This window comes from Hypanus sabinus, chromosome X1, assembly GCF_030144855.1.
Source record: "Hypanus sabinus isolate sHypSab1 chromosome X1, sHypSab1.hap1, whole genome shotgun sequence".
In the NCBI taxonomy this organism is placed as follows: domain Eukaryota; kingdom Metazoa; phylum Chordata; class Chondrichthyes; order Myliobatiformes; family Dasyatidae; genus Hypanus; species Hypanus sabinus.
In genome coordinates this window covers 34,341,758-34,368,694 of record NC_082738.1, presented here as the reverse complement: position 1 = coordinate 34,368,694, position 26,937 = coordinate 34,341,758, and the positions used below count along the sequence as shown (strand labels likewise).

The 26,937-nt window shown below is 41.1% G+C and overlaps 1 protein-coding gene across 8 annotated transcripts in view; it reads right to left on the bottom strand.

Moving 5' to 3' along the window:
• The window catches only part of LOC132384801 (signal transducer and activator of transcription 1-like), a 94,310-nt gene that overhangs the window by 46,374 nt on the left and 20,999 nt on the right, over window positions 1–26,937 (bottom strand). For all 8 annotated transcript variants that reach the window (XM_059956316.1, XM_059956322.1, XM_059956321.1 and 5 more), the window contains 6 exons: window positions 20,025–20,111; window positions 14,844–14,922; window positions 13,741–13,823; window positions 7,806–7,957; window positions 3,554–3,712; window positions 3,021–3,113 (listed from right to left, as the gene is read on the bottom strand). In XM_059956316.1, coding sequence (XP_059812299.1) covers window positions 3,021–3,113; window positions 3,554–3,712; window positions 7,806–7,957; window positions 13,741–13,823; window positions 14,844–14,922; window positions 20,025–20,111 — 653 coding nt within the window. The remainder of the gene's footprint in view (window positions 1–3,020; window positions 3,114–3,553; window positions 3,713–7,805; window positions 7,958–13,740; window positions 13,824–14,843; window positions 14,923–20,024; window positions 20,112–26,937) is intronic.

Sequence of the window (26,937 nt, the reverse complement as noted above, 5' to 3'; positions counted from 1 at the left end):
AGGTGTATCTAAGAATACACTATCCTCTACTGTTAATTTTGGAATATTCAATTTCCTTAAAAATTCACCTATTATAGAAGAATCCTCAACAAATTCTGATTGATACAAGGAATTATAAAAATCTTGAAAGGCTTTATTTATCTCTTTATGGTCGATCATCAGAGTGCCATCTTGTTTACAAATCCCAGTAATCTGTCGTTTAACCGAAGCAGTTTTCAATTGATTAGCCAATAATTTGCCAGACTTATCTCCATGTACATAAAACTGGGTTCTAGATTTAATTAACTGATTTTCAATCGAAGAGGATAATAACAAACTATGCTCCATTTGAAGTTCCACTCTTTCTTTATAAAGTTCTTTGCTGGGGGTCACTGAATAAATCTTATCAATTGCTTTGATTTTATTAACCAATGTTAATATTTTAGAATTAGTTAGTTTCCTAACTCCAGCAGAGTATGAAATAATCTGTCCATGAATAAATGCTTTAAAAGTGTCCCATAAAATTCCACTAGAGATTTCTGCTGTAGAATTTGTTGAGAAAAACAAATCAATTTGTTGTTTAATAAAATTAACAAAGTCTAAGTCCTGCAATAAAATAGAGTTGAACCTCCAAGATTTAGCATTAATAGATGAATCCATTATCTTAATAGATAGCTTCAAAGGTGCATGGTTAGAAATGGTAATAGAGTCATATTTACAATCGATAACATGTATAAGTAAACGGTGATCAATGAAAAAGTAATCAATTCTTGAATAATTATGATAAACATGAGAAAAGTATGAAAACTCTTTGTCATTGGGGTGTAAAAAAACGCCAAATTTCGGAAATTGCAGAATCAGTTATAAAGGAATTAATAAGAGGAGGTTATAAAGGAGGTTGAATATAAAGGAGGTTGAAGAATCTATAAAAATGGAAACGCCTCTTACTTTGGCTTGGGAATTCGAGTGATATTGTTGTCCCTTCTAAAACCTAAAAAAGCGTTGACTATCCACCTTCCTCACATGAGTCTCTTGTACAAAGATAACATTAGCATTCATTCTATGGAATACTTTGAATATTTTTTTTCCGTTTAATCGGATGATTTAAACCATTAGTATTCCAAGAAACAAAATTAATAATCTTATCCATACTGACAATATTTACAACAATTAACACACAAGGTTAAAAAAAGATGAACTCATGAATCCGGAAGAGGGAAGTAAGTTCAAGGAGAAACTGGAAGTCACGACACTGCAAGCATTTTTGTAGTTTCATATGAGCCCATGAAGTAAAACTAAGCATAAAGCAAGCAAAAAGAAAAGAAAAAAGAAAAATCCCCCTCCCTCCACCCTCAAAACCCCAGGAAAAAAGCCAAAAAGAGGCAAGCAAGCAATCTAACACTAAAATTACCCCCATGTCTCAAGACGGCAACTCAAACAAAAAAAAAGTTGAATAAAAGATACAAACCACCCATATTATAAGAAAGGGTTGGTACAACAAAAATTAAAATATAAAATTAGTATTATATATACTAATATATATGGGTTTTTATATTTATATATATATAAAAAACAAGGATTTTTTTTAAATTAAAACGATAAAACCCATAATTGGATAATATTGTATTAGTGTTTTAAAAGAAAGTCCTTAAACTTATTCAGACACATCAAAACAGATGTGACTTTCCAAGCACTAAGGTCTTTCGGAAAGAAGAAACGACATTTTATTTTTTAAAAAATCTTAATATTTAAACGTTAAAAATATAAAAAAGTGTATACGAACTTAAAAGAAAACCCTAATGAATTACTTTCAAAACAGATTAATAACATGAAAAAAACAAACTCAGGATAAACCAAAAACGGATTATAAGAAATACGTGTAAGCCATCACGTTAAAAAAAATCATCTTATAAAAGATCCAAAACTATAAACTAATTATTACATTAGTCAACCCGTAGAAACAATAAAACGTTATTCTTCAAGGAATCTTTGAGCATCCACTGGAGATTTGAACAGCCGATAAGTTCCATCATTGAGAGTAACTCTCAAATGTGCTGGAAATAACAGCGCTTGCTTGCAGCCTTTCTGATGAATTTCCGACATAACCAATTTAAAACTTCTGGACTGTAGTCTTCCAGAATACAGAATTTAAAATCTTGAAAGCTGATCATACCCTTTTTCTGGGCAGCCCGAATCAAACGCTCTTTGGTATGAGGATAATGGACCCGGAGAATTACTTGTTGTGGTTTCAAACTTGAATCTGAATGAAAACGAGAAATGCGATGTGCACGGTCGATTATTAGAGGGGAATCCAGTATTTCTGAGCCGAAGACATCCATTAAAAATTTGGAGAAAAAGAACAGTGAGATCGCCATTCTCAAATTTTTCCAGAATCCCAATTAACCGAAGATTTTGTCTTCTAGAGCGGTTTTCAAGATCAGTGATTTTAAATTTATAACGATTCATCTGTTGAGAAGTCCAAGCTTGCTGTTGTTGCAAAGTTTCAATTATACGATCTCTCTGGCGAGCGGCTTCTTCAAAAACTAAAATACTTGCTTGTTGTTTTTGTGACTCCAGTGTAAGTGCTTGAAGTTTTGTGTCAAATGTCTTTAAAATTTCATTGAAAGTAGAAAGCTTCGCGGTTAATTTACTCTCCAGTTTTCCAAGTCTGTCGTCCATAAGATTTGCAATTGCTTTTAAAGTTAACGGTTCTTTCGTCTGTTTCGATTCCTTTGGTCTAGACATTTCAGCGAGTTGAAAATGATTCAAACGATTGAAAAAAATTTCATATGTTTAAACCCCTTTAGAATAGGTATAAAAAGATCAATTAGGGGGTGTTTGTAGGTTAAAAAAAGTAAAAGGATTGGAGCAAAGCCTAAAACTGCTTCACTCCATACCCTTCTTTTGCCTTGGTATTTTCTCCTTTGCTATACTTGCACCGCATATATAAAAAAAATCAGCACATATCTTCACAATAGTGTCAATTGTTTTAAACACAGTTCTGCTACCACATTGAAAGGTTAGGTGACATGTGTACTTACCGTGCCTTAACAGCAAACTGTGAGCTTGTTCTCAAAACCAGAGGCATCTTACTTTGAAGAGGCATACAAGGCTGATTCTCCACAACGAAAGCACTACATTTTAAAAGTTTAAAAACAATTTCTTTCAATTTAAAGAAAGCAACACAATATTTTGAAAATTATTTCCAGTTAGCAACAGCTCAATCGCCTGCTTTTCTTCAAATTAAGCATTTTTCAACATGTTTCTAACTCCATACCTCTCATTCAATTTTATTTGAAATAGTCATCATTAGAATGTTATTCCCATATGATCAAATTCCAGGCCATTTTATGTGGAATGAAAAAAAGCAAAATGCTGAATAATAGGTGACACTGTTTCAGCACATAGACAGCTCATCTGGGCAAACTAACCAAACTATTAATATTGAATAAAAGTATTGCAACACTCCAGCTGCCACAGGGCAAGCTTTCATATGAAGCAAGCACCATGAAAGGCCCCAAATTAAATGTACTCTAAGAATTCACCTCCCAAAACAAATAAAACTGTCTCGCACCTTTTAATGACTTTGGTTAGCAGAATTTTAGCATGCTTCTCCAAAACAGGCCTTTGTATTTTAAAAGGATCCTTATCGTAGGTCACTTTCTCTCCCAGTTCCTCCAGTTTTTTCAGCAGCCTTTTCACTTGAAACAAACACACTGCATATGCAGTAAACCTTGGAAATAAGAATATAACCAGAGTTGAGGTTAGCAGGCAAATCTTTGCCAGGGTTTAACTCAGACAAATCCTTCTCTTTTCACTTCACGTGAAACATTTTACTGGACAACTAGGCAGGTGGAATGGAACTCCCTTAAAAAAGTAGTGACGATGAGCATTTATATAAGTTTCAAAGTTATCAGTTAAGTGCCTTTATTTTAGGCAGAAGATACACTCATGCACTAATTTGGATGACATGAAGATTAAAATTGTCACTCCACCAAGCCACAGTGGAGTGTTAAGGTTGTACACAGTAATAAGGTTGTGTCAAGTAAAGCTTTTACACGTAAAGCCACAAAACATAGGAGCAGAATTAGGCCATTCAGCCCATTGTGTTTGCTCCACCTTTCCATCATGGCTGATTTATGTCCCCTCTGTACCCCATTCTCCTGCCTTCTCCCTATAATCTTTGACCCTCTTACTAATCAGCAACCTGTGCTGTAAATGTACACAATGACTTGGCCTCCACAGTGATCCATGGCTATGAATTCCAAAGATTCACCACGCTCTGGCTAGCATGAGCTTTGGCTTTGTTTGCAGTCGCTATTTTACACAGTTAATAAATTAGCTGTTTTTAGTTTTGCTTAATTATGTTTATAACAGGCATTTTTGAAGTCACATTAAAAGTTCCGATGGCTGAACCAACAATTAGTTGGACTTTAAAACAATAGCAAGGATTCTGAAGAATTTTTAATGTAACAGCATGTTGGGCAATACATGAATCATGCCAAATTAAAAGCAGAGGAACTTCCATTGTTTGGAGAATCAAAGTCTGAAACATCTGTTGTCCAGAATGAACTTCGGTCTGCAAATCAGTGAATTGTGGAAGCAGAGAGAACAACTGTCTTTGTTCTTGCCATGAGGGAGGAGATGGGGGGCTGCCATTTTATGACAGTAGTTCCAAGATTAAGGAGGCATTAAGTTAAAAGCAAGGTGCACAGGAACTTTTTCTGGCAGAGGGAGACAAATCGCTAGAATTCTCAGCCAGAGGGTCATGGCACTGAGGATGATGATTTAAAGAGGAAGGAGATAAGGTCTAAAATTGAGGGCAGTGAGGAACTGGAACAGAAGAGGAAATGAGGCCTGCAATAGATCAGCTGTGTTTGTCTTCAGTGGTGGTTAGGTACGAGGGGCCAAACGGACTACTCCTATTCCTAATTGGTCTTCTCATATTGCATTTAGTTTCCAAACACATCCAGGGAGGGGTAGCAACTCTGGTAAAGGGACTTGTTGTGTCCAGCCCAGGGTGGCTCGCACACCTTTGGTCCACAGCTCTCACCTGTGGCTCCAACTAGCTGTTTGCATGCCACAGTGGCCACAACCCGGTACACCGCTTCAACAGGCGGGCTAAAGCAGGTGAGGGTAGCCGGTAGCCTTATACCCCAGTGAGATATGGGCATGCCTAGCACGTGAAGTCAGCTCCGAGGGATCCTGGGAGTGTGTGGTGGGACAGTGTGGAGGGAGATTCACTCTGTGTCTGACCCTGGGAGTGTGTGATGGGACAGTGTGGAGAGAGATTCACTCTGTGTCTGACCCCGGGAGTGTGTGATGGGACGGTGTGGAGGGAGATTCACTCTGTGTCTGACCCTGGGAGTGTGTGATGGGAGAGTGTGGAGGGAGATTTACTCTGTGTCTGACCCTGGGAGTGAGTAATGTGACGGTGTGGAGGGAGATTCACTCTGTGTCTGACCCTGGGAGTGTGTGATGGGAGAGTGTGGAGGGAGATGCACTCTGTGTCTGACCCTGGGAGTGTGTGATGGGACAGTGTGGAGGGAGATTCACTCTCTGTCTGACCCTGGGAGTGTGTGATGGGAGTGTGTGGAGGGAGATGCACTCTGTGTCTGACCCTGGGAGTGTGTGATGGGAGAGTGTGGAGGGAGATTTACTCTGTGTCTGACCCTGGGAGTGAGTGATGTGACGGTGTGGAGGGAGATTCACTCTGTGTCTGACCCTGGGAGTGTGTGATGGGAGAGTGTGGAGGGAGATGCACTCTGTGTCTGACCCTGGGAGTGTGTGATGGGACAGTGTGGAGGGAGATTCACTCTCTGTCTGACCCTGGGAGTGTGTGATGGGAGTGTGTGGAGGGAGATGCACTCTGTGTCTGACCCTGGGAGTGTGTGATGGGAGAGTGTGGAGGGAGATGCACTCTGTGTCTGACCCTGGGAGTGTCTGATGGGACAGTGTAGAGGGAGATTCACTCTGTGTCTGACCCTGGGAGTGTGTGATGGGACAGTGTGGAGGGAGATTCACTGTGTCTGAGCCCTCCTCACCCAGAGAGCAGCCTAGCATGGTTGTGTATCTTATCAGCCCACAGAGCTCCAGCAACATAACAGGCCCTTTAGCCCTTCTATTCCATGCTGTCAGAATCCTAGACCAGTACAAGTACAGCACCAGAACAAGCCCTTCGGTCTATGTTTGGGCCGACCATGATCCAATTAACTTTTCCCTTCTGCCAATATTTTTGCATTCTCTGCATGCTCACGTGCCCATTCCAATGCCTCAAACACATCTGCCCCCCCAGCAGCACATCCCAGGCACTCACCACTGTGCAAAAGAAATTTGCCCTGCACATTTAAGCATTCCCAAACAAAAGAACTGGTCAATGACTTCAGAATAGAGAGTGGTACACGTACTCCTGCCTACATCAATGGTGCCGAGGTCGAGAGGGTAGAGAGCTTCAAGTTCCAGGACAGAAACATCACCAATAGCCTGTCCTGGTCCAACCACAAAGATGCCATGGCCAAGAAAACTCAGTAACATTTCTACTTCCCCAGGAAGCTAAAGAAATTTGGCATGTCTCTGATGACCCTCTCCGCCTTTACCAATTTTTAACCGATGTACCATATTAAGCATTCTATCTGGCTGCTTGAGAGCTTGGTATAGCAACTCTTCTGCTTGTGACAAGAAACTGCAAAGTTGTAGACACAGCTCAGCACATCATGGAAACCAGCCTCCCCTCCACAGACTCTAAACTACACTTCCAGCTACCTCAGTAAAGCAGCCAACAAAATTAAGGACCCCTCCCACCCCAGACACACTCTCTTCTTCCCCCCGCTCCCATTTTCTTGGGGGGCATGGCTTACCTGGCCAGTTGAAAGCTGCTTCTATCAAGTGCTACACCTGCCCTTACACTTCCTCCCTCACCACCATTCAGGGCCCCAGACAGTCCTTCCAGGTGAGGCGACACTTCATCTGTGAGTCGGCTGGTGTGGTATACTGTGTCCGGTGCTCCTGGTGTGGCCTTTTATATATTGGTGAGACCCGACTCAGACTGGGAGACCGTTTCACTGAACACCTACGCTCGGTCCGCCAGAAAAAGCAGGATCTCCCAGTGGCCACACATTTTAATTCCACGTCCCATTCCCATTCTGATATGTCTGTCCATGTCCTCCTCTATTGTCAAAATGAATCCAAATTCAGGTTGGAGGAACAACACCTTATATACAGCTGGGTAGCCTCCAACCTGATGGCATGAACATTGACTTCTCTAACTTATGTTAATGCCCCTCCTCCCCTTCTTACCCCATTCCCTGACATACTTAGTTGTTAGCCTGTTCTCCATCTCCCTCTGGTGCTCCCACCCCTTTCTTTCTCCTGAGACCTTTGTAAATAAATGATTAATATACCTCCTCATTGTCCGTGTTTTCTGTCTCACTCATCAAACCCATGAACCTGCTTCCATGTTACACCCATCAGGCAGAAGATACAAAAGCCTGAAAACACACACCACCAGGCTCAAGGACAGCTTCTACCCCACTGTTATCACACTCTCGAACAGACCTCGTCCAATAAAATGGACTCAACCTCACAATCTACCTTATGATCTTGCTTCTTATTGTTCACCTGCACTGCACGTTCCCTGCAGCTGTTACACTTTATTCTGCATTGTTATTGTTTTACCTTATTCTACCTCAATGCACTGTGTAATGATTTGATCTGTATGAACGGTATAAAAGACAAGCTTTTCACTGTGTCTTTGTACATGTGACATAATAAACCAATTCCAAACTGCAAGACCTCCCTCAGTCAGCACAACACATCATTCTACATACCAGCTCTCCAGTTGGTCCAAGCAAATGTTCAAAGGGGCACCAATACAGGCCTTCTGTTGCCGCCTCTTCCAGTCTGCCAGCTCCTCTTTCACCAGTGTACTGAGGAGCATCTCAGCTTCACCTAGAAACTCTCCAAATTTTTCAAGGACTTGCTGCCAAAGACAAAACAAAACTCTCAAAACACTTAAAAGGAAATGTTATACAAGTCTAGGATCAAATTCTAGGTACGATGTGAAAAAAAAAGGATGTACGTCTTGTACAGTTGGTAAAATTCCATCTTCCCGGAACATCCTGGCGCAATTCTACACCGTCATCATAGAGAGCATCCTCACATGAGCCATTACTGTCTGATTTGATGCAGCATCCGCTCTCAATAAATAAAAACTATAGTGAACTATGGGGCCAGCTGAAAAAGTCATTGGCTGCAGTTTACAGTCCCTGCAGGGCTTGTAAGGGCAAACTGCCTTTTCCAAAAGCTCCTTTCTGGAAAGCACTACAAGGCCATTAAAAAAAAACTTTAAAAGTTTCTTCCCTATTCTAGTCAGTTCTACCCCCCCCCCCAATCACCTGCTCCATCTACTGCCCTTGTCACTGCATTATAAACACTTTAAACTACTTTTTAGAATGCTGTTTACATTGTAAATACACATGCTGGTATTTATGTGTTTATGCACATTTTATTCAATTCCCATATTGTAACCAAGTTTATTTTGTATAGTTCTTTATTCTTATAATTGAATGCTTTTTGTTTCATATTGTACCAACACGCCACAGCAAATTACTCATACGTGTAAATGTATATAGTGAATAAAGTTGATCTCCGATCTGCTCTTTACACACTGGGAACTCTGATAGATTATTTGGGCCTAAATCATCCCCTAGACACAAGAAAAAGTAATTGAACCAATTTTATAGAGTCTCTCCAAGACCCAACAAAGGAGAATTTGGGGGTTGGGGTGGAATGGAATGGAAAGGATGGTTTTCAGAGGTGAAGAATAAAAACCACACACTTAAAATTAACATCAATGGGATGATACCCGTCAGTCTACTTGCCATATGGATTTTTGCCATTAGAGATTTTGTTTATTTGCTATTTTTACAATTATGAAATGCTTGATATGGCATCAGAATGGTTGCATGGGAGTCATTATGGAGTTTGATTGCGAGACGTGCAAATTACTAACAGATAATAACTAATGAAGGACTAAACAAGACGACATATTGCACAGCTGGAATGACTATTCAGTCAGAATAACTAAAATTGCAACTGTCACTCCACTCTTTAAGGAGGGAGGGAAGTAAGAAACAAGAAATTATAGGCCTGGTAGCCTGACTTCAGATAGGAAGATATTGGAGTCTATTATTAATAATGAGGTTTTGGGGTACTAGAGGCACATAGTAAAATAGGCCAAAGTCAGTGTGGTTTCTTTAAGGGAAAATCTTGCCTGACAAATTTGTTGGAATTCTTTGAAGAAATAACAGATAGAACAGACAAAGGAATCAGTGGATGTTACTTGTTTGGATTTTCAGGTGGCCTTTTGAAAATCTGCCACACATGAGGCTGCTAAACAAGATTTAAACCTATGGTATTACAGGAAAAATACTAGCATGGATAGAAGATTGACTGACTGGCAGGCAGGAGACAAAGTGGGAATAAAGGGTGATTTTTCTGATCGACTGCCAGTAATTAGTGATGCTCCGCAGGGGTCAGTGTTGGGAGCACTTCACGTACGAGGGATTGAGTAGGCTAGGCCACTGTTTCTCAGAGTTTAGAAGAATGAAAGGCAATCTCTTAAAAGAGCTCAACAGGCTGGATGTTTCCTCAAAGATGTCCAGGACCAGGGGTCAGTTTCAGAATAAGCAGTCTGTCATTTAAGATGAGGGGAGAAGTTTCTTCATGAATCTTCTGAATTCTCTATCCCGGGAGCCTAATGGATCACAATCAGTCATTGATCACAATCAAAAAAGTGATTGATGGATTGCAAGATATTAAAAGGAATGAAGGAATAAGTGGGGATTTTTTTTTTTAAAATAAGTGGGGATAGGACAGAAAAATTGTATTGAGGTAGAAGGAGTTAGAACACATTGAATGGTGGAGCAGGCTTGAGGGACCAAATTGTATTCGTCTCTTGTTTGAGGTTCTTAAATAGATGTACTGAAATATTTCTTGCATCAAGAGTGGTACATTATATTCCTAAGTTTTCATAAAAATGTAGGTAAAAAGACCATCTATTTCCTCATGTATTTTCACCCCCACAGGAAACTATCCCTTCCTCCCCCCCACCCTCCTGTGCAGAGCACAACTGGAAGTAACTGACAGTTAATGAATATTGAGAATTGAAAAATATGAAATATAAATAAACTCAACACCCAAAGTGTCTAAGTTTAGCTATTAAGAAATGAAAGATAAGCATGGGTGGTCTACAGTTGATCAAGGTCTTGATTGATCTAATCTAGACCTTATCACTAGATTCTCGCTTATCGCATACTCCTTAAAGCCTTGAATAGATGTGGTGCACTGCCTCCAGTGCATCATTCCTCCTTAAAATAGCAAGAAAACTGAACATAATACAAACCTCATCTTACACTTCACACCCCTTACAATATAGTGAACATGGTCAGGGACATTAAAATTGAAATGTGGAGGATGTTTAGGGAGCACTTGCATGGGTTTCTGGGTGGGTTTGTCCCATTGAGGCAGGGAAAGGACGGTAGGGTGAAGAAACCATGGTTGATGAGAAATGTGTTGGAAGAAAGAAGCTCAGTTAAGGTTTAGGAAGCAAGGATAAGAGAGATTTTGAGAGTTAGAAGGTAGACATGAAAAACCTTAAGAACAGACTTGAAAGAACTAGAAGGGGGCATGAGAAGTCCTTGGCCAGTGGGATTAAGGAAAACTCCAAGGTGTTCTACACACATGAAGACCATGAGGATGACAAGAGTTAGGATAGGACTACTCAGGGAAAAAGCAGGAAACAGGACTGGAGTTAAAGGAGGTAGGGGAGTCGCTAATGAACACTTTGCCTCAGTATTCACCAGTGAAAGGGACTTTGACATGTTCCAGCATATCAGCCTGAACTATGTTGACCTCTCATTTGTTAATGTTTAGAAAGAGGATGTGCTGGAACTTTTGATTTATCAGCATTTTGAGAATCATAACCTGATTAGGGATAGTCAGCATGGCTTAGTGACAGGCAGGTCACATGCCTGATTGAATTTATAGTCAGAGTCATAGAAAACTAGAGGCACAGAAACAGGCCCTTCAGCCCATCCAGTCCGTGCCTAACAATTTAAACTGCCTGGTCCCATTGACCTGCACCTGGACCATATCCCTCCATATTCATCCCATCCATGTACCTATCCCAACTTCTCTTCAATGTTGAAATCTAAAATCGCATCCACCACTTGCGCTGAAAGCTCATTCCACACTCTAACAGCTGAGTGAAGAGGTTTACTCTCACGTTTCCCTTAAGCTTCTCACCTTTCACCCTTAACCTCTAGTTCTAGTCTCACCCAACCTCAGTTGAAAAAGCCTGCTCGCATTTACCCTATCTATACCTCTAACAAATCTCTACTCAATCCTCTATGTTCTAGGGAATAAAGTTCTAACCAATTCATTCTTTCCTTATAAATCAGGTCCTCCAGACCCAGCAACATCCTTGTAAATTTCTCTGTACTCTTTCAACCTTATTTACATCTTTTCTGTAGTTAGGTGATCAAAACTGCACACAATACTCCAAATTGGCGCTCACCAATGTCTTATACAACTTCGACATGACATCCCAACTACTGTACTCAACACATTGATTTCTGAAGGCCAAAGTGCTAAAAGCTTTCTTTACAACCCCATGTACCTGTGACACCACTTTTAATGTATTATGGATCTGTATTCCCAGATCCCTCTGTTCTACCACACTCCTCAGTGCCCTATCGTTCACTGTGTAAAACCTACCCTGATTGGTCCTACTGAAGTGCAAAACCTCACTTGTCTGTATTAAATTCCATCTGCCATTTTTCAGCCCACTTTCCCAGCTGGTGCAGATTCCACTGCACACTCTGATGATCTTCCTTGCTGTTCACTACACCCCCAAACTTGGCGACATCTGCAAATTTGCTGATCCAGTTAACCAGATTATCATCTGAGATAAGTGACGAACAAATTATTTGAGGAAGCGACAAAACAAATTGATGAAAGTAGAGCAGTGGATGTGATGTATATGGATTTTTAGTCAGGCATTTGATAAAGTTCCCCATTCGAAAATTCAGGAGGCATGGGATCCAGGGAAACTTGGTTGTGTGGATTCAGAATTGGATTGTCCATAGAAGGCAGAGGGTGGTAGTAGATGAAGCATTTCCTGTCTGGGGGTTGGTGACCAGTGGTGTTCTGCAGGGATCTGCTCTGAGATCCCTGCTATGTGATTTTTGTGAATGACTTGGATGAGAAAGTACAAGGGTGGATTAGTAAGTTTACAGATGACATGAAGATTAGTGGTATTATGGATAGTGTTGTTGTTCCTTTTTACGCCTTGTGGTACATCAAGCAGCATTTGTTGCCACTTCCTTAGCATTTGTCTGTCTTTTTTTTTTACAAGGCCGAATTGCTAGCTTGATGCTCAAACCAGAACAGATAGAAAGCGTGCAAGGGGCTCGGCAAACTCAAACCCAGGACCATTTGCCTCCAAGTCTGGCCGGCCAGCATTGTGGATAGCATCGAAGGTTGTAATAGGTTACAACAGGACATTGATGAGATACAGAGCTGGGCTGAGAAATGGTATGAAGTTCCCTCCAGAAAAGTGTGAAGATCAAATGCGAAGGCAGAATACAGGGCTAATGGCAGGATTTTTAGCAGTGTGGAGGAACAGAGGGATCTTGGGGTCCATCTGTATAGACCCTTCAAATTGACAGTGCAAGATGATAGGGTGGTTAAGATGGCACATGGTGTGTTGGCCTTCATTAGTTAGGGAATGGAGTTCAAGAATAAGGTAACGTTGCAGCTTCATAAAATCCCTAGTGAGACTATACTTAGAACATTGTCTTCAGTTCTGTGGAAGCATTAGAGGGAGCAAAGGAGATTTACTGGGATGATCCTGGATTAGACAGCATGTCTTACGAGGACAGGTTGAGTGAGCTGGGGCTTTTCTCTTTGGGGAGGAGGATGAGGAGAGATGATTTGAGTGGTGGGTGCTTAGAATGTACTGCCGGGGGAGGGGGGAATAGAGGAAAATACATTAGGGAGATTTAAGAGATTCTTATATAAGCAAATTGATGAAAAAAAAATGGATTATGTGGGAGGGAAGAGTTAGATTGATCTTGGAGCAGGTTAAAGATTGGCACAATACCATGGGCCAAATAGCCCGTATTATTCTATGGCAAATATCCAATTAACCCTAATTACCTACTGTACACACATGCTAATTTTTGTGTGTTTTGTGAACTAAAATTGATAGGTGCCTTTGTACAACATACATCGCTGTTTAAATGATAATTCCATTTTTTATTTTTGTCTAAAGTAGATAACTCTATTATACTTCAGTATTCCAATTCACTTAACCTTTCTATAGCCTTTTTAGGAACCGTGCGTTTTCAACTTGCTAACCTGTTATTCTTTGCACTTCTTTTAATCTCTGGCTACAGCACACAGCTCCTTCATCCAGTGCATTCTGAAGAAAAGTCCCTGTCTGAAATGTCAACTTTATTCTTTTCTGTAGATACTATCTGACCTATTGAGTTCCTCCAGCATTTTGTCTGTGTTGCTCTGGATTTTCAGCATCTGCACAATCTTGTGTTTAACAAAAATTATAAGTAGTTATGTACACAATCCAGAATCAAGCATGTGGCACATTAGTTGGCAATATGGAGGGAACACCAAAACCTCCTTCAATGCCCCAAGTTTCAGTGACACACTTCCTGCACCCAGGCCATAATCCACAGAACTTACTTTTCTATTGTTGTCCAGAATATTTAGCATATTCTGTAGCACCTTTAATTCTTCTTCTTTCTGCTTCTCAGAATTGTTTGATTCTAAAATACAATCAAATTATCGTTAAGTACATAGTACAGATTTCTGCAGGATGCAATAGGAATTCACAACCAGTGCATTCCACCAACATTGAGTAGAAACTGTGAAGTCCCATTAATTATATATATATTTTTATATATTATATAAATAAAAACATCCTTTTGCCATAGTGAGGTGGAGTATATCGACCCATCTTTAGTCCATCACTGACAAAAGCATTGCCAATTGCATCGGGGGGGGGGGGGGGGTAATAGCAAAAATCTTTCCCTTGGTAGGGGTGACTACAAAGGGCATAGGCGAAGGTGAAAGGTAGGAGATTTAAGAGGGGATCTTAAGAGGGAATTTCAACTACAATCACCCCCCCCCCCAAAACACACAAAGTGGTTGGAATCTGTAATGCACTGCCTGAAGGGGTGCAGGAGGTAGACACTCATAACATTTTAGTACCTAGACAAGCACTTGAAAGGCACGGATGGTTGCAGACTGGATGTTGGAAAATAGGACTAGTGTGGATAGTACAATGATCAGCATGGACATGGTGTACCAAAGGGCTTGTTTCTATGCTGTACCATTCTATGCCTCCTTCTACCTACACCCACCCCCAATATTTAAAGCTCTCACTTCCTGTCCTTTTCTCTGCCCTTGGAAACGCTTGCAGGGATAAGACAGTACAAGGCATGCATGAGTATCAAAGCTAGCAAGAGAGCTGGAATAAGCCACACTACATACATCTATACTACTACAAAAGGAATCACTGTTCTGGGAACGTAGAGAAGTGCAGGTCTCCAGGCAATTCCAGAAATCAGAAACTGGAGAAGACAGTAAACAATGACCTATATGCGACAAAGTTGCCAGAAATACCAATAAATGAACAGTGACAAACCGTTCAAAGAGCAGAATATACCCTGCCCTATTGAAGGAGTCACCTTAGCATTAACTTCAGAAATTAGAAAGCAGTAAAACCCCTTCTCATCTACTTATTGCCAAGTCTGGGGACCTACAGGGACAAGAAAAATACTCACCTTGAACTTTGAAAGTCTTGAACTTGAAATCAAATTCATCTTGTTGTTCTTCTAGGAATTTCAACTTCTGCTCACATGCCTATACGCAAGTTTGAAATACATTTATCAGAGACAAGAGGACTCATACATTAAAAATAAGTTCTATGATTATTCTGACTACAAAATGCATCTCTGGAAATTTCCACATTCTTTGATTTGTCCCCAACATCTATTGGTATATTGCTGTCACATGTACTGATATACAGTGAGTAACTTATTTTGCATGCCATCCACACGGATATTTCAAAACACACATACATTTGAATTCATTCATAAGGAGAAAGCAGAATAGATTTACAGTTAAAGAGAAAGTGTAGTGCAGGTAAACACCAAGGTGCAGGGGCCAGGACAACTAGGATGTTGATCCATAGACACAAGTTTGAATCCCACCACAGCAGCTTGAAAATTAAAATCAAGCAATTCAATAAATGGGAATTACAGCTAGTCTCAGTAAAAGCGACTTCAAACGTACTGCATTGTCACAAAACACTACCTGGTGCACAATGACCTTCAGGGAAGGAAAGCTGGCATTTTTACCCAGACTTACATACAGCTCCAGATTCAATATGGTTGATTTTGAACTACTTCCTCAATCAAATCTGGGGAAATTAGGGTTAGATAATAAATTCAATTGTGGCCAATGACATCTACCTCCAGAGAGGGGATGGATAGACAAACATAAATTTGTCTATCAAGGGTGCTCCCTGTCAGAGGACATAACATAGAAACATAGAAAATAGGTGCAGGAGTAGGCCATTTGGCCCTTCAAGCCTGCACCACCATTCAGTATGATCATGGCTGATCATCCAACTCAGAACCCTGTACCTGCTTTCTCTCCATACCCCCTGATCCCTTTTGCCACAAGGGCCATATCTAACTTCCTCTTAAATATAGCCAATGAACCGGCCTCAACTGTTTCCTGTGGCACAGAATTCCACAGATTCACCACTCTGTGTGAAGAAGTTTGTCCTCATCTCGGTCCTAAAAGGCTTCCCCTTTATCCTTAAACTGTGACCCCTCGTTCTGGATTTCCCCAACATCGGAAACAATCTTCCTGCATCTAGCCTGTCCAATCCTTTAGAATTTTATATGTTTCAATAAGATCCCCCCTCAATCTTCTAAATTCCAGTGAGTATAAGCCTAGTCGATCCAGTCTTTCTTCATTTTTAAGTCCTGCCATCCCAGGAATCAATCTGGTGAACCTTCTCTGTACTACAGTAGAACCTCCCTGCTCCTGTACTCAAATTCTTTTGCTATGAATGCCAACATACCATTTGCTTTTTTCACCGCCTGCTGTACCTACATGCCCACCTTCAATGACTGGTGTACAATGACACCCAGGTCTCGTTGAATCTCCCCTTTTCCTAATAGGCCACCGTTCAGATAATAATCTGTTTTCCTGTTCTTGCAACCAAAGTGGATAACCTCACATTTATCCACATTAAATTGCATCTGCCATGAATTTGCCCACTCACCTAACTTATCCAAGTCACCCTGCATCCTCTTAGCATCCTCCTCACAGCTAACACCGCCGCCCAGCTTTGTGTCATCTGCAAACTTGGAGATGCTGCATTTAATTCCCCCGTCTAAATCATTAATATATATTGTAAACAACTGGGGTCCCAGCACTGAGCCTTGCGGTACCCCACTAGTCACTGCCTGCCATTCTGAAAAGGTCCCGTTTACTCCCACTCTTTGCTTCCTGTCTGCCAACCAATTCTCTATCCACATCAATACCATACCCCCAATACTGTGTGCTTTAAGTTTGCACACTAATCTCCTGTGTGGGACCTTGTCAAAAGCCTTTTGAAAATCTAAATATACCACATCCACTGGCTCTCCCCTATCCACTCTACTAGTTACATCTTCAAAAAATTCTGTAAGATTCATCAGACATGATTTTCCTTTCACAAATCCATGCTGACTTTGTCCGATGATTTCACCTCTTTCCAAATGTGCTGGTATCACATCTTTGATAACCGACTCTAGCATTTTCCCCACCACCGATGTCAGACTAACCAGTCTATAATTCCCCGGTTTCTCTCTCCCTCCTTTTTTAAAAAGTGGGGTTACATTAGCCACCCTCTAATCCTCAGGAACTAATCCAGAATCTAAGGAGTTTTGAAAAATTATCACTAATGCATCCACTATTTCTTGGGCTACTTCCCTAAGCACTCTGGGATGCAGACCATCCGGCCTGGGGATTTATCTGCCTTTAATCCCTTCAATTTACCTAACACCACTTCCCTACTAACATGCATTTCCCTCAGTTCCTCCATCTCACTAGACCTTCGATCCCTTACTATTCCGGAAGATTATTTATGTCCTCCTTAGTGAAGACAGAACCAAAGTAGTTATACAATTGGTCTGCCATGTCTTTGTTCCCTATGATCAATTCACCTGTTTCTGACTGTAAAGGACCTACATTTGTCTTGACCAATCTTTTTCTTTTCATGTATCTATAAAAGCTTTTACAGTCAGTTTTTATGTTCCCTTTCCTAATTAAGCCCTTTGTCCTCCTCTGCTGGTCTCTGAATTTCTCCCAGTCCTCTGGTGTGCTGCTTTTTTTTGTTAATTTATATGTTTCTTCTTTGGACTTGATACTATCCCGAATTTCCCTTGTCAGCCACGGGTGCACTACCTTCCCTGATTTATTCTTTTGCCAAACTGGGATGAACAATTGTTGTAGTTCATCCATGCGATCTTTAAATGCTTGTCATTGCATATCCACCGTCAATCCTTTAAGTAGTATTTGCCAGTCTATCTTAGCTAATTCACGTCTCATACCTTCAAGGTTACCCTTCTTTAAGTTCAGAACCTTTGTTTCTAAATTAACTATGTCACTCTCCATCTTAATGAACAATTCCACCATATTATGGTCACTCTTACCCAAGGGGCCTCGCACGACAAGATTGCTAACTAACCCTTCCTCATTGTTCAATACCCAATCTAGAATGGCCTGCTCTCTAGTTGGTTCCTCGACATGTTGGTTCAGAAAACCATCCCGCATACATTCCAAGAAATCCTCTTCCTCAGCACCCTTACCAATTTGGTTCACCCAATCTATACGTAGATTGAAGTCACCCATTATAACTACTGTTCCTTTATTGCACGCATTTCTAATTTCCTGTTTAATGCCATCCCCAACCTCACTACTACTGTTAGGTGGCCTGTACACAACTCCCACCAGCGTTTTCTGCCCCTTAGTGTTACGCAGCTCTACCCATATCGATTCCACATCCTCCAGGCTAATGTCCTTCCTTTCTGTTGCGTTAATCTCCTCTCTGACCAGCAATGCTACCCGACCTCCTTTTCTTTCCTGTCTATCTCTCCTGAATATTGAATATCCCTGGATGTTGAGCTCCCATCCTTGGTCACCCTGGAGCCATGTCTCTGTGATCCCAACTATATCATATTCATTAATAACTATCTGCACATTCAATTCATCCACCTTGTTACGAATGCTCCTTGCATTGACACACAAAGCCTTCAGGCTTGTTTTTCCGACACTCTTAGCCCTTATACAATTATGTTGAAAAGTGGCCCTTTTTGCTTTTTGCCCTGGATTTGTCTGCCTGTCACTTTTACTTTTCACCTTACTACTTTTTGCTTCTACCCTCATTTTACACCCCTCTGTCTCTCTGCACTTGTTCCCATCCCCCTGCCATATTAGTTTAAAGCCTCCTGAACAGCAGTAGCAAATGCTCCCCCTAGGACATTGGTTCCAGTCCAGCCCAGGTGTAGACCGTCCTGTTTATACCAGTCCCACCTCCCCCAGAACTGGTTCCAATGCCCCAGAAATTTGAATCCCTCCCCCTTGCACCATTTTTCAAGCCACGTATTCATCTGAAATATCCTCCTATTTCTACTCTGACTAGCACGTGGCACTGGTAGTAATCCGGAGATTATTACCTTTGTGGTCCTACTTTTTAGTTTATCTCCTAACTCCCTAAATTCACCTTGTAGGAGCTCATCCCGTTTTTTTACCTATATCGTTGGTACCAATGTGCACCACGACCACTGGCTGTTCACCCTCCCATTCCAGAATGTCCTGTAGCCGCTCAGAGACATCCTTGACCCTTGCACCAGGGAGGCAACATACCATCCTGGAGTCTCGTTTGCAGCCGCAGAAACGCCTATCTATTCCCCTTACAATCGAATCCCCTATCACTGTAGCTCTCCCACTCCTTTTCTTTCCCTCCTGTGCCGCAGAGCCACCCATGGTGCAATGAACTCGGCTGCTGCTGCCTTCCCCTGATGAGACATCTCCCCCAACAGTATCCAAAACAGTATATCTGTTTAGGAGGGAGATGACCTCAGGGGACTCCTGCGCTACCTGCCTACTGCTACGCTGTCTAGTGGCCACCCCTTCCCTTTCTGCCTGTGTAGCCTTTACCTGCGGTGTGGCCAACTCACTGAACGCGCTATTCACAACTTTCTCAGCGTCGCGGATGCTCCAGTATGAATCCAATTCCAGCTCCAGGCGCTCAATGTGGTCCGCCAGAAGCTGCAGTTGGACACACTTCCTGTACACACAGTCGTCAGGGACTGGAAGTATCCGATTTCCCACATGCTGCAGGATGAACAAACCAGGGGGCCGATCTCAGCTGCCATGACCTACCCAATACTTGCCTCAACTTTTGAAACTTTCTCCTTTGAAAGGAACTTACCCGGCCTTACCTCACTTGGAGTGAAGCTCGTCCTCAGCCTCTTCTCATCAAAGCCTCCCGAGTCAAAGCCTCAAATCACCACTCCTTCACTGGCCGCTTTCCGCTTGAGGTAATCCTCTATTTATTTGTTTGAGCTTTTCAAACTGCTTGGTCACCTGACCTCGATTGCCCAATCAGCTGCTTTCTGCTGAGTCTGAGCTATTCATATCTTGATTGTCTAATCAACGGCTTTCTGCTGAGCTATTCAAATCTTGACCGACTTGATTGTACAGTCCAACTGCCAAAACTGCCAGAATCTCTCGAGTCAAAGCCTCAAATCTCCACTCCTTCACTGGCCCACTCACTCACTGGCCGCTTTTAACCAACAAGTCTGCGTTTACAAGGAGCTCCCAAGGTGCAAAAAAAAACTGATGACTCAACCCAAGTATCTGAATGGATTTGCAAAACCAGCATTAAACAATGAGGCACTCACCTGCACACTCATTTTCAGTGCAGTTATTTTTTGTTCTACGTTCTGGTGCCTTTCAAAGTCCACAGGTTGCGACTGCCCCATGACAGCCTAGAATAAGAAAGCAATTGACTCAGTGATGAAAATAAAGTTCTAGGACTCAGCTTTCAACACTTGGTACAACTATCCACTGTATTACAACACGAAAGCACTTCAATGGACAGTGATAGTACATTTAAAAGAAAAGGTTAAGCATTATTCAATCACTCCTCCACTGATGTAAATAGATAATAATTGCAATCTTCTTTGAATAATTCAGCACACAGATTGACAGGAACAAAACTCTTCCAATGAAGAAAACCAGTGAAGAGAGACTTAGTAACACGTTAACCTTTGATATAGAAGAGTTGAAGTTCCACAAACAGTATGATTTTGTTAAGTGCAGAAGCTTAACCTCTATCCAAATAACATACATCACCTGTCCAAACTATGGCTTCCAGAACCTTTCTACTTGATGATAAATGAGGAAGCCATATTATCTTTGTATTAGGCAAAGATACAGGTACAACTTTCTTTCTCTACTGCCCAAGAGTTACATGGTACATCTTGACCCCAAAACTGGAAGTGGCAGACAACAGGCATTTAAGCTGCTGCTCCTTACCATCGAGGGATGCAAGACTGGCAGGAACTATTTGTTCAAATAAAAGCATTGTTTTTGTATTCCTCACAATAAAGGCAGCTTCACAGACTTATCTGAGCCGTATATCAGACTTTTTCCCAAAAGGTGCAATTCCTGTTCTTGGTCTGCAAACCTAGGTCAACTTGACCAAAATGGCTCAAGAAACAACAGGATGGTGAAAATTGAGAAGTGAAAAGAAAATGTGGGAAATTCTTGTTAGACAGCATCTTGGGAGGGAGAAACAAGGTTCAGCATTTCAGATTTTTCCACCAACCCAAACCCTTTGGCCTGACTCATTCATACCAACTGAGACACCTATCCATGCAATTCCATTTTTCTATCATTTCTCTATTCCTTTCCACTTACTTGTGCAAGTGTTTTGTTGCTGAAAGCACTGATTGTACCTGCCTTTACCATCGCCTCTAGCAGCTCATTCCATATTCCCACTTACCCATCAGATCTTAAATGCTTCCCCATGTGGTAAACCGTGTATATGTCTGGACACGCCCCTCTGCTGACTGCTCCTGTGGCTCCTCCCACAGACCCCTGGATAAAGGTGATGGTGTCACTGCTCCTCCCACAGTCCAGGGCGGTCATCCAGCATGGACGTGCTCTGTTTTACTGTTAATTAAAGCCTTTCAGTATTTACTCTACTTCCAGTCTTTTGGAGTTATTGATAGTGCATCACCCCATCACCTTAAATTTACATCTTTTAGTTTTAAATGCCCCTAACCTTCTTTGTGTCTCTCATAATTTTATGAAACTCTAAGGTCACCTCCCAGCCTCCTGTAGTCCCACTGAGAACAATCCCAGACTATCCAATCTCTCCTTGTAACTAAATTCTTCATTCTCGATGACATCTCTTATGCAATTTTTGTAGCACTACCACATCCTTTCCATGTGACCAGAACTTAACTCACTCTTCTGAGTGACCAAACCAATGTCTTGTACAGTTCCAACATGATGGCTCAACTCTTGTATGCAGTGACTCTATCCATAAAGGGATGCAAACTGAACACCATTCTCCACCCATATAGCCGTTTTCAGGGAGATGTCTACTTGCACCCTCGAGGTCATCCTATACAATAATACTTAAAGGTCTCTATTGTTTAATGCATATGCCCCACCACCACCAAATCATTTCCTGCTAGGTCACCTCATAATACCTAGCATCACTTTATGTATATACAATCTGTAGATAAGCTAATCGTAAGTATTTATTTTAATTGTGCATTTTCATGTGTTCTTTATACTTGGTGTGTGTGTTTTTTTTTTAAATGCTGCATGAGATCCAGAGTAACAATCATTTCACTCTCCTTTACACCCGTGTCCTGACAAATAACAACAAACATTCTTGAATCTTCCCAATCATTCTCTCCATCTAATCTCCAATCTACATGTCATCCAATTTACTTGTAACTAGGACATTCACTTGTATATAAAAAATGTCCTAGCACCATTCCCTGAAGTACAGACTTTCAGAAAGCTGTTACGAAAGACTATAGAAAATTAAGACATTCAGCTCAAGTCTGCTTCACCATTCTAATTTTCCCTTCCCTCTCAACCCTATTCTCCTGCCTTCTACCATCAGCTTTGACACCCTATCTATCAGAACTCATCAACCCAATAACTTGGCCTCTACAGCTATGAATTCCAGATTCACCACACTTTAGTGATAAATTCCTCCTCACCTCTATTCTAAAGGGACATCCTTCTATTCCAAGGCTGTGCCTTTCAGTCCCAGACACTCCCGTAATTGGGAACATTTTCGCCATGTCCACTCTGTCTAGGCCTTTCAATATTTGGCAAGTTTCAATGAGATTACCAGCCTCCTCCCCCATTTCTCCTGAATTCGGGTGAGTACAGGCCCAAAGCCATCAAATGTTCCTCATATGTTTAACCCTCAATCCCAGGATCATTCTTGTAAACTCCTCCTGTCCAATGTCAATACATCCTTTCTTAAGAGAGAGAAATCTGACCAATACTTTAGAAAGACTCAGCTTTAGCCCCTTACTTTTATATTCTTGTCCTTTTTAAATGAATGCTAACATTGTAATTTCCTTACCACTGACTCAACCTGCAAGTTAGCCTTAAGGGAATTATGCACTAGAATTGAGTCACCTTGCACCCCCACTTCCTGAATTTGCTAACAATTTCAGGAAGTCTTGTCCTTCAATCTTCTATTGCTTTATTCTAATCTATTCTTTTATTGCTCTACTTGTTCTTATACCTATGACTGTGTGGTTAATTACAGCTCCAAAGCCATATTCAAATTTGCTGAAGACACCACTGCTGTTGGCCAATTCAAAGGTGATAATGAATTAGCATATTGGAGGAAGATTGAAGATCTGGTTACAATATCCTCTCACTTAACATCAAAACCAAGGAGCTGATTATTGAGTACAGGAGGATGAAACCTATGTTCCTTGAGCCAATCCTCATTAAGGGATCAGCGTTGGAGAGGGACCATAACTTTAAATTCCTTGGCATTCTCTTATGAGAGGATCTGTCCTGGGACCAGCACGCAAGTGTCATCACAAAGACACAATGGCCTCTACTTTCTTAGAAATTTGTGCAGATTCAGTACGTCATAGAAGTTTTTCAAGCATGTAGATAGACATACAGTGAAAAGTATCCGGACTGGTTGCATCATGACCTGCTATGGAAACACCAATGCCTAGGAATAGAAAAGCCTGCAAGAAGTGGTGGATACAGCCCAGTCCATCACAGGAAACCCCTCCCACCACTGAGCGCATATGCAAATAATGCAGCCACATGAAAGCAGCATCCATCAAGGATCTCTTCTCACTACTGCTATCAAGATAGTTAATGTAACGTGCAGTGAGATTATTGGCTGGAGTTTAAAGCAAGGATTTAACTATCCTCTAGAATTGGCATTTATATGATGTACAACTAAATATTTGTGCTTCAGTAATATTTTGGTCAAGTTTGAAAGGCAAGTCTGTGTAATTATATAAATGTGATTCTGTGGTAAGTGATTTAGTCCATAAAATTTGGGTTCACACTGTAGAAGACCATTTATTAAAATTGTGGCAGAACATTTACTCACATCCCTTAATGTTTCAAAATGCATGTCTGAATCCTGAAACTAGCTAGACTAACACAAATCCTACAACGGCTGTAATCATGAACAGCTCCAAGCAGGTATTAAAATGCTGTGCCCTTTGTCTTTTCCCAAAGTCACAAACAGTTTGCTCATACAATAATAGTTTTAATTTCCAAATACAACTTCAACTCAAATTTCTCTGTAATGCAGAGTTTGAATGCAGTTTTCTTTGGGGGGGGGGGTGCCCAATAAGGCCAATAAGGTTTCACCCCAGTGATTGCTATGCACTTGCACGCTATGCTGCATCACAGAATGGTATACCTCATCCAGAATGCTGACAGGAGGCACACATCCAAACAGCTGTGTTTTGCTTTCATGCAGGTATCTGATCCTTAAAATACAAGCAAGCAGAGGAAGAATTCATTCAACAAAAGACAGTAGTACTAAGAAATAAAAAGAATCTTTGGACTATAGTGCAAAATGTTATATTACAATTTCCCATGCAAAGAAATTAAGTTTAAATTTAAAGCACATGGCAACTGTAAGTCAGTGGATTGCCTCAGTAGATCCTATTTGGAAACATCTAGTGCGCCCATTTGGCCCATTGGTGGTAACTTACAAAAACAGCATTTTCGCACGTAATGCAGACATGGGAGCATATACTGGATTCCGATTAATTGGGCCATCGGTTAAACTGGGCAGCCACTTATTTGGGACAACTCTTGAAACACAAAGAAAATAACCTCTCATTTATTTCGGACAGTATGTCACTTTGGACAGGAGTCTGTTGCTTAACATAACTCTTGCCGGTTATGTGCACATTGTGTAGCTAAGAACAAACTACTTTTAAATAGCGCCAGTTGCATGTGTTTGTGTTCAAAAAGCACTGATTTGCGTCACTGATAATGAGCAGCAAGACAATTTGGGACATTTTGCTCACTGTAGTTTCAAGCATTCTGACTTGAAAATGCCAGAAACAACTGAGTGAAAATGAAACTATTTCACTACTTCAACAAGTTAGGAACTATGAAGCATTTTAAGGTAACGACAATCAACTTGAATGTTACCTTTGGTCCCCACTGGACACTCGGCTCTCAGCTGTGGCTCCAAGCAGCGGCCACACCCCATTTTGACAGGTGGGCTAAACCAGGTGAGGATAGCTAACGGATCTCATACCCCAGTGAGATAAGGGTATATCTGTCCTAACATGCAAAGTCAGCTCTGACAGACCAGGTGGATCAGTGTGAGATCCAATGGACAGGAAGGCAGTTCTGCAATGCTACATGGAGAGCAAAGGGCATGACGTGGCACAGAAGTCATGGTCAGCCATTGCAACCAAGGAAGACCCCAAATGTGACAACTACTCGTCGAACTGGACCCCTCCTCCCACCCCCCGTGCAACGGGTTTTCCACTTTGAAAACTCCCTGCATAGGTTTCCTGTCATCGTCGGATATGACAGACAGCCAGTCACCAGTAAAATAGGTAACGTTGCAAGTTGATCTGTATTTTATTTAAATACATAATTTGTTACTCAGTTAAACAACAGTCTGTCCTTTTTAATTGTATCCATGAAACTTCAGCAAATTGGGCCAGATCCCTAATTGGGCCAGCTCCCTAATTGGGCCAAAATGTACTGGCTCCGATGAATCCCATTTAGCCAGAATCCACTGAACTTGCATCACAATAGAGGACAAAGTTAATGGTTTAATTTAAATTTTTACCTTACAAAATAGTATGCAAATCAAGTAGGTAGGCCAGTGGGAACTGGTTAATTAATATCAGATGACAAACTGATAGATAAAAACAGAAATTCAAGGGCCCTGGCTAAAAATATAATATCTATAAAGTGTAGACTTTGATGTAAAGTGTCCAAGTTATAAAGACATTCATGGCAGCTGATGTTTAAAGGAAATGCTGGTAATAGTAGGTCAAGCAACAACAGTGAAAAGAAACAAGAGTTAACATTTTGATTAATGACTTTTCATCAGAACTGGAGAAATGAGGAAGTTGTCGAAAGGGATCTCTGATAATTAGTGGTGGTGATAGTGATGTACTATTCATGGAACTGTTTGGAGAATGAGAGTGTGTGAGAGAGATTAAAGATGAGAGGCTTAAAGATCAGGCTTTACATATCCTGTATTTGCATAAGGAAGTGCGCGAGAAGAGGAGATGAAAAACCAGACAAGTAAAGGGACTTGATCAAAGTACTTTCCCCAAGTGATCACAGAAGACAGAACTGGATCTTTAATTTTACCCTTTCTTAGCATCCAAGGATCCAACCTTTTGGTTTCATTCTCCACCAATCGCTTGGACCTGCACTCACAGATTTTACACATCCCATCAGTGAGTCTATAAGCAAAAATCACAGCCTCAGAACACAAGGTCAGCCACTCAAGACTGAGGTGAGAAGGAATTTCTTTACCCAGAAGATGGTAAATATTTTGAATTCTCTACCCAAGGAGGCTGTTGTCAAGAATATTCAGGACAGATCAATACATTTTGGGGTATTATTAAAGGAATTGAGCAAAATTTAGTTACAACCAGAGGGTGGTACTACAGAAGATGAGCCATGATTGCATTGCACAGCAGGCAGAAGAAGCTGCATGGTCTACTGTTGTTTGTTTCTTGTATTGTGATGTAAACCTTCACAAATTGGTTACTCTAATAAAGCAAACTTTAATTTGTGTCTTAAAAATGTATCCTGCTGTAGAGGAGAACCGACAATGGGAAAATGCATTATAGCAGTCTTTTAACAGCCATTTAATGAACTATTCCTGCTCTGGAAATGGATCACAGTTGTGGCCTAGCTTCTTTGCCAAATAGCATCATCTGTGTGTAGGGTTTATTGGACCACACCCACCAGTGGATGTCTTGCTGTCTACAGAAATGATGGTATAAAGATGAAGTCTTACTAGGTGGCTGCAGATACAATTGTGCACATCTTACATTGTGTCTCAGATGACCAGATAAATACTTAAAACAGAATACAAAAGCAAATTCTCAGTGGCCACTTTATTAGGTGCACCTGCTCGTTAATGCAAATATCTAATCAGCCAATCATGGGGCAGCAACTCAATGCATAAAGCATGCAGACATGGTCAAGAGGTTCAGTTGTTGTTCGGACCAGACATCAAATGGGGAAGAGATGTGATCGAAGTGACTTTGATTGTGGAATAGTTGTTGGTGCCAG